This window comes from Stenella coeruleoalba (assembly GCF_951394435.1).
Source record: "Stenella coeruleoalba genome assembly, chromosome: 3".
Lineage (NCBI taxonomy): Eukaryota > Metazoa > Chordata > Mammalia > Artiodactyla > Delphinidae > Stenella > Stenella coeruleoalba.
In genome coordinates, this window is record NC_137148.1 from 14,234,802 (window position 1) to 14,251,424 (window position 16,623).

General features: G+C 49.3%; 1 protein-coding gene across 1 annotated transcript in view; it reads right to left on the reverse strand.

The window, feature by feature from the left end:
* The window catches only part of RETREG1 (reticulophagy regulator 1), a 122,986-nt gene extending 106,677 nt beyond the window's left edge, over positions 1-16,309 (reverse strand). The window contains exon 1 of the mRNA XM_079916361.1: positions 15,527-16,309. Coding sequence (XP_079772487.1) covers positions 15,527-15,849 — 323 coding nt within the window. The 5' untranslated portion in view covers positions 15,850-16,309. The remainder of the gene's footprint in view (positions 1-15,526) is intronic.
* Positions 16,310-16,623: the final 314 nt, after the last annotated feature.

Genomic DNA, 16,623 nt, shown 5'->3' on the forward strand with positions numbered 1-16,623 from the left:
AGAGCCTGGGAGCCGCAATAATGATCGGAACAACAATGCAACCCTGACTTGTTAAAAGTGAGGTCAGTCAGACAGAGAAAGACAAACATCATATGATATCACTTATATGTGGAATCTAAAAAAAATGATGCAAGTGGACTTATTTACAAAACAGAAATAGAATCACAGACAAAGAAAACAAACTTATGGTTACCAAAGGGGATGGGGGAGAGATAAATTAGGAGTTTGGGATAACATATACACAATACTATATATAAAACAGAGAAACAACAAGGACCTACTGTATAGCACGGGGAACTATATTCAATATCTTATAATAACTACAATGGAAAAGAATCTGAAAAAGAACAGATACACATACATATATATGTATGTATGCATGTGTGTATGTGTGTGTGTGTATATATATATATATAAAACTGAATCACTTTGCTGTACACTAGAAACTAACACAACATTGTAAATTAACTACACTTCAATTTTTTTTTTTGCGGTACGCGGGCCCCTCACTGCTATGGCCTCTCCCTTTGTGGAGCACAGGCTCCGGACATGCAGGCTCAGCGGCCACGGCTCACGGGCCCAGCCGCTCCGCGGCATGTGAGATCCCCCCGGACCGGGGCACGAACCCGCGTCCCCTGCATCGGCAGGCGGACTCCCAACCACTGCGCCACCAGGGAAGCCCTACACTTCAATTTTTTAAAAATGGTTAAAAAAAGTGAGCCTCTTGGGATGTTTGTTTGTTTTTAATGCTTTTCACCGTTTGCCAAAAAGGAGCAATAAAAGAGGAAGACAAGATAGTGACTGGATGTGTTATAGGAGGGAGTAATGCCACCCCCTCCAACACCCGCAGTTTCCAAACTCCCGTGGCTGTGCTAGAAGGTGGGAGCATCACCAGCAGGCCTGCCCTCCCGTGCACACCCGTGGGCGGCCGGAACAGCCCTACAGCTCTCTCTAATTAAACAAGGGAAACAAAGCCGTCCTTTAGCACAGTCTGAACCAACTTCTAGCAGAAAACCAATGTCCTCCTGAGAATTCCACCTGAGATTCCCGGGGCCAAATCAACTCTCCAAACATACAGACAACGCCCGTGAAAAACAATGCCAGGAAGCAGAGTAAGAGCACACGTGATGAGCAAAGGCAACAGTTTCTCATTAAGCTCTCCAAAAGAGCGACTCAGCTTCTGTTTTTATAACATGTGGCGTTAAACACCAACAATAAAAGAAAACGCCTCGACGCAGCCACAAAGAGCAAACACCAGGAGCCTGGCACTGAATAGGATCCACATTTCAATCATAAGCTGGCATTTCAGTCGGACGAGAAGTGAATGCGAGGTAAAACTCTGCTTACCAATGACAGAGAGATGCCTTTGGTCAGTTCTTCACATGTCTTTTTAGAATGACCCCAACCATGCAGTCAGCAACATCAGAACTTCAGACCTGCTTTCCCCAAAAGGGATTAGCTATTCTGAACGAGGAGGACAGGAGTTCTTTGGCAAAAGGCGTTTCAAAAGCTTGGTAAAGACACAAGGTCAAGACGCTGCCCCGGGGTCACACTCAGTAGCAACACAACCCTGAAAACCTGTCTCCTTGGCCGACTGTGATCGTATTTGTCATCCCATTGCTTCCCCAGAAAAACGTTTTCTCCTTTCACGCACTCGATCTTGATTCCCACCTGTATATCATTTGCTTGTTCACTTGTTTACCATTTGCTGACACCAAACTGTAAGCTCCATGAGGGGAGGACCCACTCTGTCCAGATCACCAGCGTCACCCCCAGATGAGGTCACCACCTGGCCAAAAGCAGGTGCTCAGTAATCCGTTTCTGCATTGTGGCTCATTCCATGTTTGTTGAATGGATGAGTCAATTAACGTAATTAAATAATCATGCATGTAATTAACGTCATCATTAATCATGAACTTCCTGAAGCACGCTATCATAACAGTAACAGCTTGCCAAAATTGTGGGGGGGATTGCATAAGGAGCGTGAAAATGTCTGCACAGTTTCTGAAGACCTTTTGAGAAGCAACGGATAACACGATGGCCCTGGGACCCTGGCTTCGGTTAATTTGTATCTCTTTAAAGGGAAGTCAGTCTGGCTCTCCTAACTTGCCACCGTGCTGAATAAAGCCCTGCTGCGAGCTTTACTGTGATATCGACGTGATTGGTCAGGTCAAGGAGGATGGTGCCCTGGGCAGCGGATGGCATCCTCATCACTGGAGCAGCCATGCTTATGTGAAAGCCACACCCATACACAATACATGTCTGGGCTTCTTTCTACACATCTGGGAGTTCTTCTAACTAGAAGCCAAAGATCATCACTGACATTCTAAAGACAATACCCAACCATGGTTCTTTTGTCAACAGCCACGCTTTTGAATGCCACAGGCACGCGGCAAGCATGTCATGAATCTTGGGCTCATGAGCCTTAAGACATCCGCCTTCTGCGCCAGGCAAACCCATACACAGCAGAGATTCCACGGGCAACATCAGAGCTACAATACTCAGTGATATTATTAAAAGTGAAACATTTTGGGCTTCCCTGGTGGCGCAGTGGTTGAGAGTCCGCCTGCTGATGCAGGGGACACGGGTTCGTGCCCCGGTCCGGGAAGATCCCACATGCCGCGGAGCGGCTGGGCCCGTGAGCCATGGCCGCTGAGCCTGCGCGTCCGGAGCCTGTGCTCCACAAAGGGAGAGGCCGCAACAGTGAGAAGCCCACGTACCACAAAAAAAAAAAAAAAAAAGTGAAACATTTTCATGGAAATTATCAATTTGCACGCTGATAAATGAAAGCTAGTATTCGTTCATGCTAGTTAATTAAAAAACAGAAAAAGCAACTTTAGGATCATATTTTCCATTTCCACTAGATTATATTTTAAAAGCTATTCTAATGAAACTTTATTGTGAAATATCTTTAAATATTTAGATTCACTTATAAGACAAAGGTTAAATTTAACATACGTACCATTTTTTTCCATAAACTATGAAAATAAACTGGTTTAAGGCCCTCACTAAAGCTTTCTGATACTCTACACGACGCAACAATGCAAGCTGTTGTTTTGAATTTATCCCAAAGGTAATTGGAAGTTAAATTCATAAGGTATGCAAGAAAATATATATTCATTCCTAAAAAGATGATTTAATAGATGCAGTACGGTTTCCAAACTACAGTCAATACCCGCAAGATATATCCATTCATGGAACAGGAACTCAGCTGACAAGAGGAATTTTATATAATGTCCCTTCCTCCAGCTTAGGAGCCATTTCCTCCACATACAAAGATGGATTTGGATTTTATGAAATTCATGAGCAACCGAGCCCCAGGGCTAGAGACCGCAAGGTTGCCTCCTGACTCCTGGTGCAATTCTCCTCGGGGGACCTGGGATGGGCAAGTCAGCAGCGGCTGCAGTCTTGCACACCACCGTCCCTGAACCCTGCTGTCTGAATGCATAGCTTTAGTCCTTGCTTTTATATTTTGTTGTTATTTCTCAGGAAAGCTTGAATTTTTTTAAACACTGAGGGCATGCATGCTTTTTGTCTGTGATCACCCCGTATTATGTGCACCAGCTACAGGAGAGCTGGAAGAGAAGAGATCAACAGCTCTTTTCAAGAGATTCTATTAACAACAAAAGAGCCCTTAAGCTGGGTTTGACAACAAATATAGCTATTAAACGGACCGGGTCGATGTTCATTTCAACAGGTCTTGGTGGCGTTTGAGCAAACATAACTGTCCATTTGTAGTTCAGGAACATATAAAAATATTTCCTTTGAATAATAAATACATTTTCTAGTGACAAGAATTCTCCCTAGGAAAGGTCTCCCAGGATCGAGGTACCCTCATCATTTGAAAGAAGGTGGTGCTCCATCAGCTGGACGGTAAGCATCTTGCTTTGAGTAGATGTGCAAGTCAAATGCAAGCCATGACTACTGAGGGCAAAGGTGACTTTTACAAACTCTGGCTTATGTGACCGCAGGGAAGAAGGGAGGGGGACGTCCCGGGGGAAGGCCTGAAGCTCACGGCTAGGACCTTTGGAGGGGCCTGCCGAGCCTTGGGGAGATCTGTCAACACACCAACTCCAGACGCTCAAAACCCCAGAGGTGCGGTTGGGTCCGCTTAGCAGAGTCTCCACACGGGCCTCTGAGATCGTGTGGTGGGCAGTTCTGCCCTGGGGAACACTGCGATTCTCCCTTCCTAAGCTTCCCCGTGCTCACGGCTTCCACGCTTGGCGGCGTGCAGTTTTCAGAAAGGCTCGCGTTGTCACCAGCTCATCGTGGGGCCTTGGGACTCAGCTTCTTCCTCTATAAAATGAGGGGTAAAACTGAAGCAAGGATTCCCCACCTTTCATCTCATCATACAGGCGCCTTCTTTTGAAAGGTTTTAGCTGCTAACAAAATACGTAGCACAGTCTACTAGGCCAGAGTGAGTGCAACCTTGTCACGGAAATAAGCCTCTTCCCCAGCTGCCTGAAATACCGAAAGCAGGTCAGCACCTCCAAAGAGCTGGGGAGCTCGGGGTCCTAGGTGATTCTAACAGATTCATGCTATGACTCCTGGGCTGGAATCTGCGACTCTGGATGTCCGTTTCGTTCAGTGCTACACAGATCAGCAAAACACACACCCAGGAGCGCCAGTGTGGCTTTCTGGAAGCACACAAGCAGGAAGGGGCAGCACCGTAGCATCTGGCTCCAAACCAGACCTCGAATGTAAACAGTGACACTCGGGACTCAAGGTGCCCTGGTCTATGACAAGTTAGGACACTACTTGTTTTGAGTGTTGTGCTAATGAGGTCAAGGTATGAATTCTCTCTGCCTTTTAGTTCAATTAGGCCCAGCCTATCCTAGGATCGCAAGTTCCTGCAAAGCCGGGCCAGGTGCCAGGCTTGACGCCCACCCCCCGGGGCACGACTCCGCGGAGCCCGTGGGAGCCAGCCAGGGCAGCAGCCCTGCACGATTCGGGGGGGGGGGGGCGGGGAGGTGCCACTCAGGCTCTTTTCTGCGTGAGTCACCTTTGGAGGCACACAGAAGCCCTGGGTTCAGTTCCATCCATCTCGAGAATGGACCACCGAAGTCAGACGCAGCCTTTACATGGCAAGCAAACACTGAGTCCCGGAAGTAAGAAAGGCAAAAAGAAATGCTTTAAGCTTGCCCGAAGATCTAATGCACAAGCTATAATAACACAGCAGTCAGACTGACTCCTTACCCAAATACCAGAAACCAGAAACCAATAGCTGGACCAACTGCAGACCATCTATAAGAGATCAGGCGTTGGAAAGGTATCCATCTGCAAAAAGCAACACTGGAAGCAAGCGCGAAAGGAGGGCAGTGCTCCACAATTCTAAGGGAAAATTATTCCCCACCCAGAGTTCTAAACCGAGCCAAACCAGCAATCAGCTGGAAGGGTGGGATAAACATATTTTCTGCACACGAGTTCTCCAAAACATGCTAGAGGATGTCCTCTCTCCATACCGAAGAGCCCACCAAGAAAGAGTCCCGTAACAGAAAACAGACAGACGCCAAGAACTCAGAGCAAACACAAGAAAACCTCCGACCTTAAACCATCGTGAATAATCTCAAGGAGAAGAAACGGGTGCTGCTGACTCTCCTGACCCCGTTCTCAGCAGGGGTGCAGTAACAGAGGCTCTCACACAGGAGAGGGGGAACGGGGTGACGACGCAGATGGCCTGCAGGGACAGAAGACCCAGGGGACAATCAGACTAGATCAGAACAGGGGGAGGAAGACTCCAAGAAGGGTGGCTCCCAGGGAAAGAAAGAGAAGAGAAAACTGAAGTGGGGGTCTGATAGAGTTGACCTTTATCAAAAGGAGTTCTCCAGAAATGCTGGAGAGTTAGAAAGATCGAACAGAAAAAAATGCTAAGAGCAACAGCAAAATAGAGTTGTACAAGAAAGGGCCTGTAAACGTGGATCTCCTTCCCCACGAAAGCGACAGCCAGGCTCATCCGCCCTCAACCCGCTCAATCTCAGGAACTCACCCTCCTCCTTCAAAGAGAAATCAGCTGCCACTGGCAGGTGACCCTTAGCCACCTGCCCTCCAGGTGTGCCCACCTTTCCCCCTGGTCCTCAGGTGTCAGAGGAGCAGGTGTCCTTCTAAGCCCAGCCGCCACGGGCTTCCCCAGAGCCCCCTGCTGTCCCTCTTCCCTTCCCCTGTCTCCACCCTTCCCTCTCCATTCCCCCATCCTCACAAATGCCAGCACCTGTCAGACGACCCATCGGGCATCAGCAGAGCAGGGGGAGAATGGCATGGGGGTGGGCTCAGGACTCTGCAGAAGGAGTGAACACAGGGAGGCAGGAGACTGGCTCCACGCTGAGGGGCTGCAACTGGTCTCCCGCTGATACTTCGAGATAAGATACCAGCAGGATCACTGGGCCCGGATCAGGCGAAAGCACAAGTGAGAGGACTGGCCGGAGACAACCCGGAAAACTGCCCCCATGTAAGCAACTAAGCCACCCCGACTGCACGCAACTCACTCCAAGTTCGCCTGTGTGTTCTTCCACAGGTGCTGTGCTTCTAATAAATGCTGTCTCTATTTCACAGTCTTGGTCCCTTTGCTGAATTCCTTCCTCAAAGACAAGGACCAAGGTCCTTCTTCCACAGCTGGAATCAACAGCAACAGCTAACAACAGAATGCTTCTGACATTCAAAATCGGCTATCTTGGTAGGCACGAAAGCCAGGCACCGGGGAGAGAACGGATTTCCTAAACTGTCTGAACTCCCGTTGGCCAAGTCAGGATCTGGCCTGAGGACCAAATCCCAGAGGGGCCCTGGAGGGCAGGCTAGGGAGTTCTGTCCTCCACAGAGACTGAGCCATGATGCTGCAGCAGGGGGAGGTGGTGAGGGGCTGGGAGGAAGGGAGGGTCCCCCTTCTGGTGTGACTGGGAAGGCCAGGCCCTCATGCCGCCCAGGAAGGGGCACTTGCCGATGGAACCCCAGCGGACCCGGCTGCGACCTCACCTGGCTCCCAGGGAGCCCCGCTCTCTGGGACTCGCCGCGCTCTGACCCTCCTGCCGAAGATGCTCCTTCATCACCACCTTGCTGAGGTCGGTTTCCTCACACCCTCCCCAGGCTCTCTTCTCATACAGCCCAGAAGGTGGTCCCTAGGAAACTTCACCACCCCCAACACACACACATCTGTACTTCAACCCAACCCGTCCCCTGCTGCAACCCCAGGGACCCTCAGAATGGGTAACACCAGCCACTCCTCATTTACCCTCGGAGGCTGAGTCACTCCCCCACCCCCTCTCTTCTCCCATCCAAGAGATCACTCAGTCGTCCTGATTTTATCGCCAGTCTCCCCACCCCGCTGCCTCTCTTCACCACCACGTGTTCCTGCAGAGGTGTCCTGCCCCACCTCTGGCCCCAGGTTCTCGCTCCTCTCATTCGCCGGCGGGGGGCGGGGGGCGGGTGATGGAAAGCCGGTAAGCATGGCCTGGCACACTCGCTGCATGAAGTTCTGAGCTAAAACTAATGGTGTCTCCTGCTTGCTCAACCAGCCCCAGCCACACTGGACTCCGTGCTGTTCTGCAAACACCCCCAGCCCACTCACCCCAGGGCCTTTGCACACCCTGTTCCCTCTGCCTGGAGCATTCTGCTGCAGAAGTAGCTGCTTGGATCCTTCGCTAATGTGCTCTTCGGGCGTCAGCTCACAGTCACTCCGCTGAGAAGCCTGCACTGACTACCCCAGAAAAGTAGCACCTCCTTGTCCCTCCCTGTCCCTTGTCCCTGCTTTAGTTTTCTCCACAGCACCTAGCTTCTCCTAGCATTTTGTGCATTTGTTTATTGTCTTTCTTCCACCATTTCCACCCCGAAAATATAAGCTCCATAAGAAAAGGGATCTCATGCTTTCTTGTCCACTGTTACACCTCTAGCACCAAGAACAGTGTCAGCATGCAGTAGACAATAAATATGTGTTGAATTTTTGAATGGAGGTCTTAAGATAAAGGGACTATGGCTATATGACGGTATATATATGATGGTACTTACATAAAAGTAATAGGCAAAGACTGCTTCTTTGATATAGTCCAAATTCCTTAGCACAATCTAATAGTATAAACTCCTCAGAAACTGACCCCAATGTTTCTCTTTCCAAACTCACCTGTGGATATTCCCTCTAGAACATAAAATACCTGTCCCACCCCTCCCCTCCCCTCCCATCCTCTCCCCTGCCCTTCCCCTTTCTCTCTCTATATAAATGAATAGTGATGAGGGCTACTGTGTGCCCTGTTCAAGCTTCCATCAGTTAGCTGAGTACCTAGCGCATAATAGCTACTCAGTATGTATTAGTTCTCTTCCACTTTTTACATACTGATTATCCCGGCTTTTCCCCAATCTCCATACCCCCACTTGCTGCCTAAGGAAATCCTATTGGTTCATCTTGGCCCATGTATGATAATCTAGTGCTCGCAGCATAACCTGAGAATTACTTGCTTACTAATCTGTGCTTCTCACCAGGGATCAGAATGTGTCTCAGTCATCACTGTATTCCCAGTAGCTAGTGACAATGATACACCTCATTGATTTGTACCCATTTCGATCAATCAGGCAGCTTAAAAACATTCACGCACAACAGGATAAGAAGGAAAAACAGCAGCAAAAAGAAGCTGAGGGAAAGTTACTACCCAAATAGGCACAACCATAAAACTGTGCAAAATCACTAACGATGAGCTTCGTGGTTATTACACTAGAGAAGAAAATCTGATGGGCTTCTAGAAGGAGCATGAATCTGGTAGGAACAGCCCCATTTCTTAGGTCCTCAACCAGCAGTTCCTGGTGCTAAAGGACCAAGGCCTAGAGAACAGCCTTACGTGGGAACTCGTGAAAGATTTCCTGGGTCTAAGAACAAGCACATGAGGCCACTACTCAAGAAACATTTACTGAATATAAAAAACGTCCACAACTATTTTCAGTGACCTGAAGCCTTTCTATTTTGCAAGACCTTCCTTAAACCAGCCCTGCCCTGTCCAGGCTGGGGGAATACCCTCTAGTCCAGTCCAGTTCACTAAACCTTCTTGAGCATCTACCGTGTTTCAGATCCCATGCTGGTTCCATGCATACAAGAATAATAATTTCTCTTTCCCGCTCCCCAATGTACCCTCAGCCTGAGGCAGGTGAGTCTCCCCAGAGTGACAACATCCAGTGCACGTCCCCCATTTATACCTGGGTTTGTCCCACGTGGAAAGCCCTCACCGTTAACCTTACTTTTACAGTTACACCTTCTCTGCTAGGCCTATACATACAATAAATCTCACAGAGCTTTCATCAACTATTCCAAACCCCTCTGATATCCACTATTCCTAAACTGTAAAGCCCTAGAAACTGTGGCATACGATGTAGAAGTGTGGTGCATTGTTTCAATCAATTCACTGAACCAGCCATGTCTCCTAAAGCAGAGAGTAAGCTCTCAGAGCCAAGTGCAGACCTGGGACTTCTGGTATACCCCATGGACCCAACACCATGTGGGCCTGGAGCAGACACTCTTCCACGGCTCCTGACGCCCAGAGGGAGCTGAGATAAGGCGAGGGACGTGAACTAGACTCGCTAACAGGCTAAAAATGATCCCTCTCAATGCAGAACCCACCCTCTCCCAACATAACTGTTTTCACCCCATGCTGAAACTATTAAGTGAAATTCTGTAGTATTGAAAAATGTAAGCCCTGTTGATTCCCATATCTGTCTTCCATTATCCCTTAGAGTGAGAGTTGTTTTTTTTAAAAAGAAAGAAACACTGAATTTGCAGAAAAGGACACGGCTTCATCACCCAGGCCCGTGACCCAGGTTAGGACTGCGCTACTGAATACGGGTAGCCGCTAACCACATGTAGCTGTCTGAACTGAAGTTTAAGTTCAGGAAAATTAAAAATACAGTTCCTGAGTCACACTAGCCACATGTCATAAGTTCAATAACCACAACAGGCTACTTGCTACCATACCAGACAGTACAAACGTCAACTATTTCCATCACTGCAAATATTCTATTGAATAGTACAGGTTAAAGTCATCGTTAACAACTCAGTTAACTTCTGTGGGCCTGTTTCCTCTTGTGTAAAAGGGGAATAATACCTGCCTCACTGGTTGCTGTAAGACTTAAATGAGCATCCTTAATAATTTTACTAGCTGTAGCCTGACGAACTACACCTGGGTATATAGTTATATACGCAGGTATAGTTTGATGGCAGCAGCAATCATTAATAGTAGTAGCTGTCAGAGGAGTTACTATCAAGTAGAATAAAGAAATTCCGTCTCAGGCCATGTGAAGAGAAGGATGCTGTCCAGGAAGATGGGGAGAAGTACACACTGGTCGTATCATCTCAGAATGCTGCATCTGAGGAGGAATACGTACAAACTGAAGCGTGTTTAGAGCCTGGTCAGTGGAAGGAGCCCAGGATTTCTCTTCTGGGGGAAAGAAGACTCAGCAGAAATGGAGAACAGAACAAACCTTGAAACAGACAGAGGACTGTCCTGGGGAGGGAGCCCGGACCTTGGGCAGCTGTAGAGATAACAAAGAGGTGAGCTTAACTCACTATAGGAAAAATATTTGCTAGTCAGAGTTGTCCAGCAGTGGAAATGCTGCCTTATGGAGAAGAGAGTTCAGGATCCCAGAAAGTGCTCAAATGCAGTGATTCTCACACTCGAGTCACCTGGTGAGCTGGAGAAAATTCAGATGCTCTGGCCCCACCGCAGGGGTTCTGGCTCGTATATGTGGGGTGCAGCCCACGATTTGCATCTCTACAAGCACCCAGGTGACGGCCACGATGATGCTGGTAAGAGATCGCTCTTTGAGGGGCACTGCTCTAATGCAAGCTGGCCCAACCCATCAGCGATGGCATAGAGGGGCTCTTGACATCAAGTGGGAGCTGGACCCTGCAACCTTCCAAACCAACTCTGGAGGACAGGCCTCCAAGGACTCTAGGTGAATCCTGGGCATTCCAGACTGCACAGGTGCCCAGCCTGAAATACGGCAAAGGTCTCCTGCAGGGCATGCCCTTGTGTCATCACCTCAGGCTAATCAGTTTCTTGCAGTTGAACTATTTATACAAGTGGAGGGTAATGTCATCAGGTAGTGCCAGATGCTCTGAGGAAAGAGGCCCAGCATAGATTTCTCTGCACGCATGGTCTCCAACGGCGGGTTCAAGACTAAATCACATCCGAGCAGCTTTCCAGGCTGCATTGTGTGGCATTCGGTTTCAGTATCGTGACCAGCAATGACAGCAAGAAGAGAGACATAATCCTCCAGCCCTTGCTACCCAAGGCAACTGCCATGTGGCCATATAAAGCATGGCCAGAGCTTGCCACACTCCTCTCACCAAAACCAGACATTTCACACAAATATTTGTGCCTGAATTTTTTCAACAGCTTTACTCGTAATAGCCAACCGTGAAAACGACCCCAAAGAATATCGACTAGCAAATGGATGGACAAATAGAGGTATATCCCCAACTTGGCAGCCTAGTCAACCGTGACGAGAAACGAACAACTGACATACACAACAGGGATGAATCTCAAAGCCTTATGCTGGGTAAGCAAAGCCAGGCACAAACACATCATATTGTAAGGTATCATTTATATGAAACTTCAGCAAAGACAAATCTAACCTATAGTAACAGAAAACAGATCAATCCCCGGGGTGCCTACAGGTGGGAAAGGAAGCCAAAGTAATCTTTAGGAGTGACAGAATGTTCTAGAACTTGATTGTCATTGTGGTTCCATGGGCGTTTACATTTGACTGTTCACTTAGAGTGTGTGCGTTTTATTGACAGTATACCGCAAGCAGCTAATTCTTTAAAAACAAAACCAGATGGGTATTTTCTGTTTCACTGGGTTCATTCTATTTGATGGTGTGCTTAAAACTGGTGTCACTGGTTGCCCCTGGAAGGAGACAGGTAGCCAGTGACAGGTGTCAGAAAGAGCCTTTCCAACTGTTTACCATTTTATACTTTTAAACTTTTGAACTGTGAGGCTGTATTGACCATTCTTTAATAAATAAAATTTTAAATTAAGAAAAAGAATTCACAAACATGTCCCTCATTGGTAAAATGAGAGACCCAACCCTATGACTATTAGACTGTTGGGCGATCTATTTCAGGTTGTGGAAACCCTGCTCCTTGAGACAGGTGCTACACGGTCTGTATTTTATCAAACTCCTCTGAGCTCTGAGTGAATACCAATTTTTTTAAGCGTTATTTAGTATTTTTCAAAAAATATATCAAAGATAAGAATGCACACACACACTCATAGTTTTAAAATAATTATAACTTGAACACCAGGTAACTTCCACCACTGAAGTCAAAAAACAGAACACTGCCTGTACTCCAAAACCTTCCACGTGCCCTCTGTCATCAAACCTTCTCCCTCCTCCCAGGGACAACCACTCTCTTGATTTTGCAGATAAGAATGTCTTCTATCAACATATCTCTGATCAGCACTGTTTAGTTTTGCATAGTTTTCAAAAAACCAAATCATTCTGTACATATTGTGTGCTTTTTTTTTTTTGCCCAAAATTACGTTTGTAAAATTCATCTGTGTTGTTGCCTATAGCTGTAGGTTATTTTCATTGTTCTATATGTTATTTTATGGTAGGAATAAATGTACCACAACTTATTTGCCCATTAAAATATTCATGGGCACTTTTACAAGGCATTTTTGGGTCCCCATTGCCTATAGAAAAAACTGGTCCAAAAACAAAGTATGACACTCGAGGCAACCACTGCCCCTGGATGCGTCTCCAAAACACCCAGCCACTCTCATCTCCCCTACTTTTCCCCACCAACTCATGTGGCATTGCATCAGTCAAATATATTGGTTGAAACATTAAGTACAATTCCTTAGGACTGGAATGCTATCAACCATATACTAGATCTACCCAAATCATTCCTGTCCATCCAAATCTGACTCGAGCATGATCTCCTTATGAAGACCCCACAGTCCCTTCTAGCCAGGATGCCACCTCCCCCAAAAAAACTGTATCAAAATGAATGATCCCTTCTCTGACTCTTTACCACACTCGCTCCATTCAGCCTTGAGTTATACCCATTTGTTATGGCCAAGTCTCAGCTTTTGTGCTCTCAGTGCACAGCACTAAAATCTTGCAGATAATGGGCAGGTAATAAATGTTAGAGCTTTTGAACCCAGGCTCAAAATCCTAAACGCTAGTGCTGGTACCAGGTACTAAACAATCAAAAATATGCATTTAAGAAGTTCATTTCCCCAAAAGTAACATCAAGAAAAGTGCCAAGGGCTTCCCTGGTGGCGCAGTGGTTGAGAGTCCGCCTGCCGATGCAGGGGACACAGGTTCATGCCCTGGTCCGGGAAGATCCCACATGCCGCGGAGCGGCTGGGCCCGTGAGCCATGGCCGCTGAGCCTGCGCGTCCGGAGCCTGTGCTCCGCAGCGGGAGAGGCCACAACAGTGAGAGGCCCACGTACCGCAAGAAAAAAAAAAACAACTACAAGTGCACATCCCCCTCTGACGCAACAATTCCACTTCTGGCAATTCATCCTACAGCAATACTTGCTTATATGCAAAATAATGCATGTTTAGACCATTAGCTATAATGCTGTCATAGCAAAAGTTGGAAACAATCTTAGTCCATCAGTAGGAGACAGGTTAATCCGTGACATCCATACAGTGGAATTCTGTGCAGCTGGAAAAGAACAAGGAAGTGATCGCCAAAGTACACTAAGAAGAAAAATAGTCCAGATAGTATTCCACAATTTGCGTAGAATATTTTGCATTTGCTGAAATATGCACTATCTGGAAAGATACACAGGAAACTTGTAACATCGGTTGCTTCTGGTAGGAAAGTGGATAGCCAGAGACAGGCATGGGAAAAAGATTTACAGAGTGTTTAACCTTTTGTACCTTTAAACTTTTGAACTTGGAGGCTACTGGCTATTTTTTTTAATAAATAAAATTTTAAATTATGAAAGAGAATTTTACCTCATTGGTAAAATGAGGGAGACCCAGCCCTAAGACTATAGGACTATTGCCCAATATAGCATCAGACACTATATTGTCCTTCTTCTGAGTGCCCACTGTAACTTCATAACAGGTTGCAGAACTATGGAATAAACTCTAGAAACACTGATAGCTAAGAGACCCAAAGTGCAGTTAATTCACGTTCGGGGGTCTAATAAGAAACAGCTCGGGCTTCCCTGGTGGCACAGTGGTTAAGAATCCACCTGCCAATGCAGGGGACACGGGCTCGAGCCCTGGTCCAGGAAGATCCCACATGCCACGGAGCAACTAAGCCCGTGAGCCACAACTACTGAGCCTGCACTCTAGGGCCCATGAGCCACAACTACTGAGCCCACGCACCACAACTACTGAAGCCCACGCGCCTAAAGCCCGTGCTCCACAACACGAGAAGCCACCACAATGAGAAGCCCTTGCACCACATCGAAGAGTAGCCCCCGCTCACTGCAGCTGGAGAAAGCCCGCGTGCAGCAACAAAGACCCAACACAGCCAAAATAATAAATAATTTTAAAAAAAAAAAAAGAAAGAAACAGCTCATTTCAGGAGAAAAACCAGGACTAGCACAGATCTGCAGAAAAACCTTCAGGTTAAAGGAGCTAACCTAGAAAGTAGCAGGCTGTGTATGTTTCGGTCATTTATTTTCTCACTTTAAGCTTAAGAAATCTATGTCCTGTAACAAGTATCCACTGCTGAAGCTCTGCTTATTCTGCAGTGTGTGGGTCATGCTTGTCATGAGGACACAGTTGCAGACAAAGAAGGTTTTTCTCCACCCTCCATCAGACTGGTAACAGATAACAGGGCACGACCTTCAGTGAAGGAGCCACACACTTCCCCCGTCTTTAGGGGTGAAGGGTGGTTTTTGAAGAGACAAACCTGTTGATCAGGGGCTTCTCACACAACATTCCTGTGTATTCTCTCTGTTCTTCAGCTAAAAACACGGCTGTTTTCCACACGGCACACCTGCGGGGCACGGTGATGTACCTAATCCACCTGTTTGCCGCCCGTTTTCTCATCAGGGAGTAAAGACAGTAAACCCAACCCTCCAGGGAACGGAAAAACAAATCATTCAGTGCCCATCTCAGGTGGCTGATGGACACAGGCTCAGTCTTCAGCGTGCACCTAAGCTGGTCCAGATAGGCCCGCTCTGGGTGCAAGAACGAATGCAAGTTCAAGTGTCTGTGGTCTGGCAGGCTTTGGGCGAGCAGGTCAAGACCTGAGAGTTTCAGAAAGCGAAGACCAAGTGCACTCTGGGCACACCTGTCGGTCCAGGTGCGTGGGGTCAGCCCACCACCTCTCCCACGAGGCTGCATACACACACGGAGAATGACAACTGTTTACAGGGAGGTGGGTCTGGAGGAAAGTTGAAGTGTGTCTACCTGTTCGAGAAAGGTGGCCGAGAAAGTGGGCCAGGACTGACACCTTCCTCCGCGGGGTCCGGCGTGCATCTCCCCCCCACCCCGGCCCTGGGCGCGCCCTCCGCCGGCCCCCGAGCGCCCCAAGGTCACCTGCCCTCCCCGGCGTCCCCACCCACCCCGAGCTCTCACCAGAACAGCAGGTTGGCCCCGACGAAGGCGAGCAGGCTGCGCAGCGGCCTCTTCCAGCTCAGGAGCTCGTCGGCGCGGCAGCCCAGCCACAGCACGGGCTCCCCCAGCAGCCAGGTCACCGCGGCGGCCACCCCGCCGGCGGCCTCCTCCACCTGCCGCCCCGCGCCCGCCGCCGCCCCTTCCTCCAGCGCTTCCCCCTCCTGCTCCTCGCGGGGAGCCCGGGGGGGCGGGGGCGGCGGCGGCGGCGGCGGCGGCGCCTGCTCGGCGGCTGCGGGACCCGGGCATCCCTGCTCGGCGGGCTCCGGGGGCGCCGGGCTCGCCATCTTCGGCGGCGCTGGCGGGCGGGGACTGGCACGGGCACGCGCGCGGGCGCGCCTAGGTGTCGCGCCGAGAGGGCGGCGGGTCCCGGCGCTGGGCGCGCACCGCGGGGCGCCGGCGGCTGGGTGCCTTGTGACGTCAGCCCCTGCCGCGGCGGGCCGCCTCCCGGGGGAAGTGGGTGCGGCCCAGTTCGCGCGGGGCTGGGCGGGGTCGGGCGGCCTCACGCAGCCGCCCCGGCGTGCGAGCGGGGTGGCGTCCCGGGGGTAGCGGGGACCCCGCCCGGGACCGAGGGAGCGTGACCGCCTTTTCCCTTCCAGCTGCGGGGGACGGCGCAGTAGAGCACCGCCGCCCGGCCATTTATCTAAAAGGGAGTCAGGGCCACGGGCGGAATCAACTGGAATCCTCACTTTCTCAAGCCACCGATCGCCCAGCCCGCAGCCTTACCGGGCGTGACGGGCACCCCTCCCCCTGGCAGCGCATTTCCGCCGCCAGCGACCCGACGCCCCCCGCCCCCGTCGCAGGCCCAGTGCCCTTGCTGGGAGAGATTGCACACCCATAGCATAGGTCTTCAGTACTCTGCGAATAACGTGATGATATAAAGGTTGGATTGAGAAAGGAAGGAAAACAAAAACAAAAACATTTTGGGTCAGTTCACGAGCGGCCGCAGTGATGGGGAAGGGGTCTGGGGGCTTCCTCTCCGACTTTGCGGGCAGCGTCATCTGGCTCAAGAACGCACGCTGGTCCGTGCGAGGCACAGGTGAGCGGGGAGCTTAGAAGCA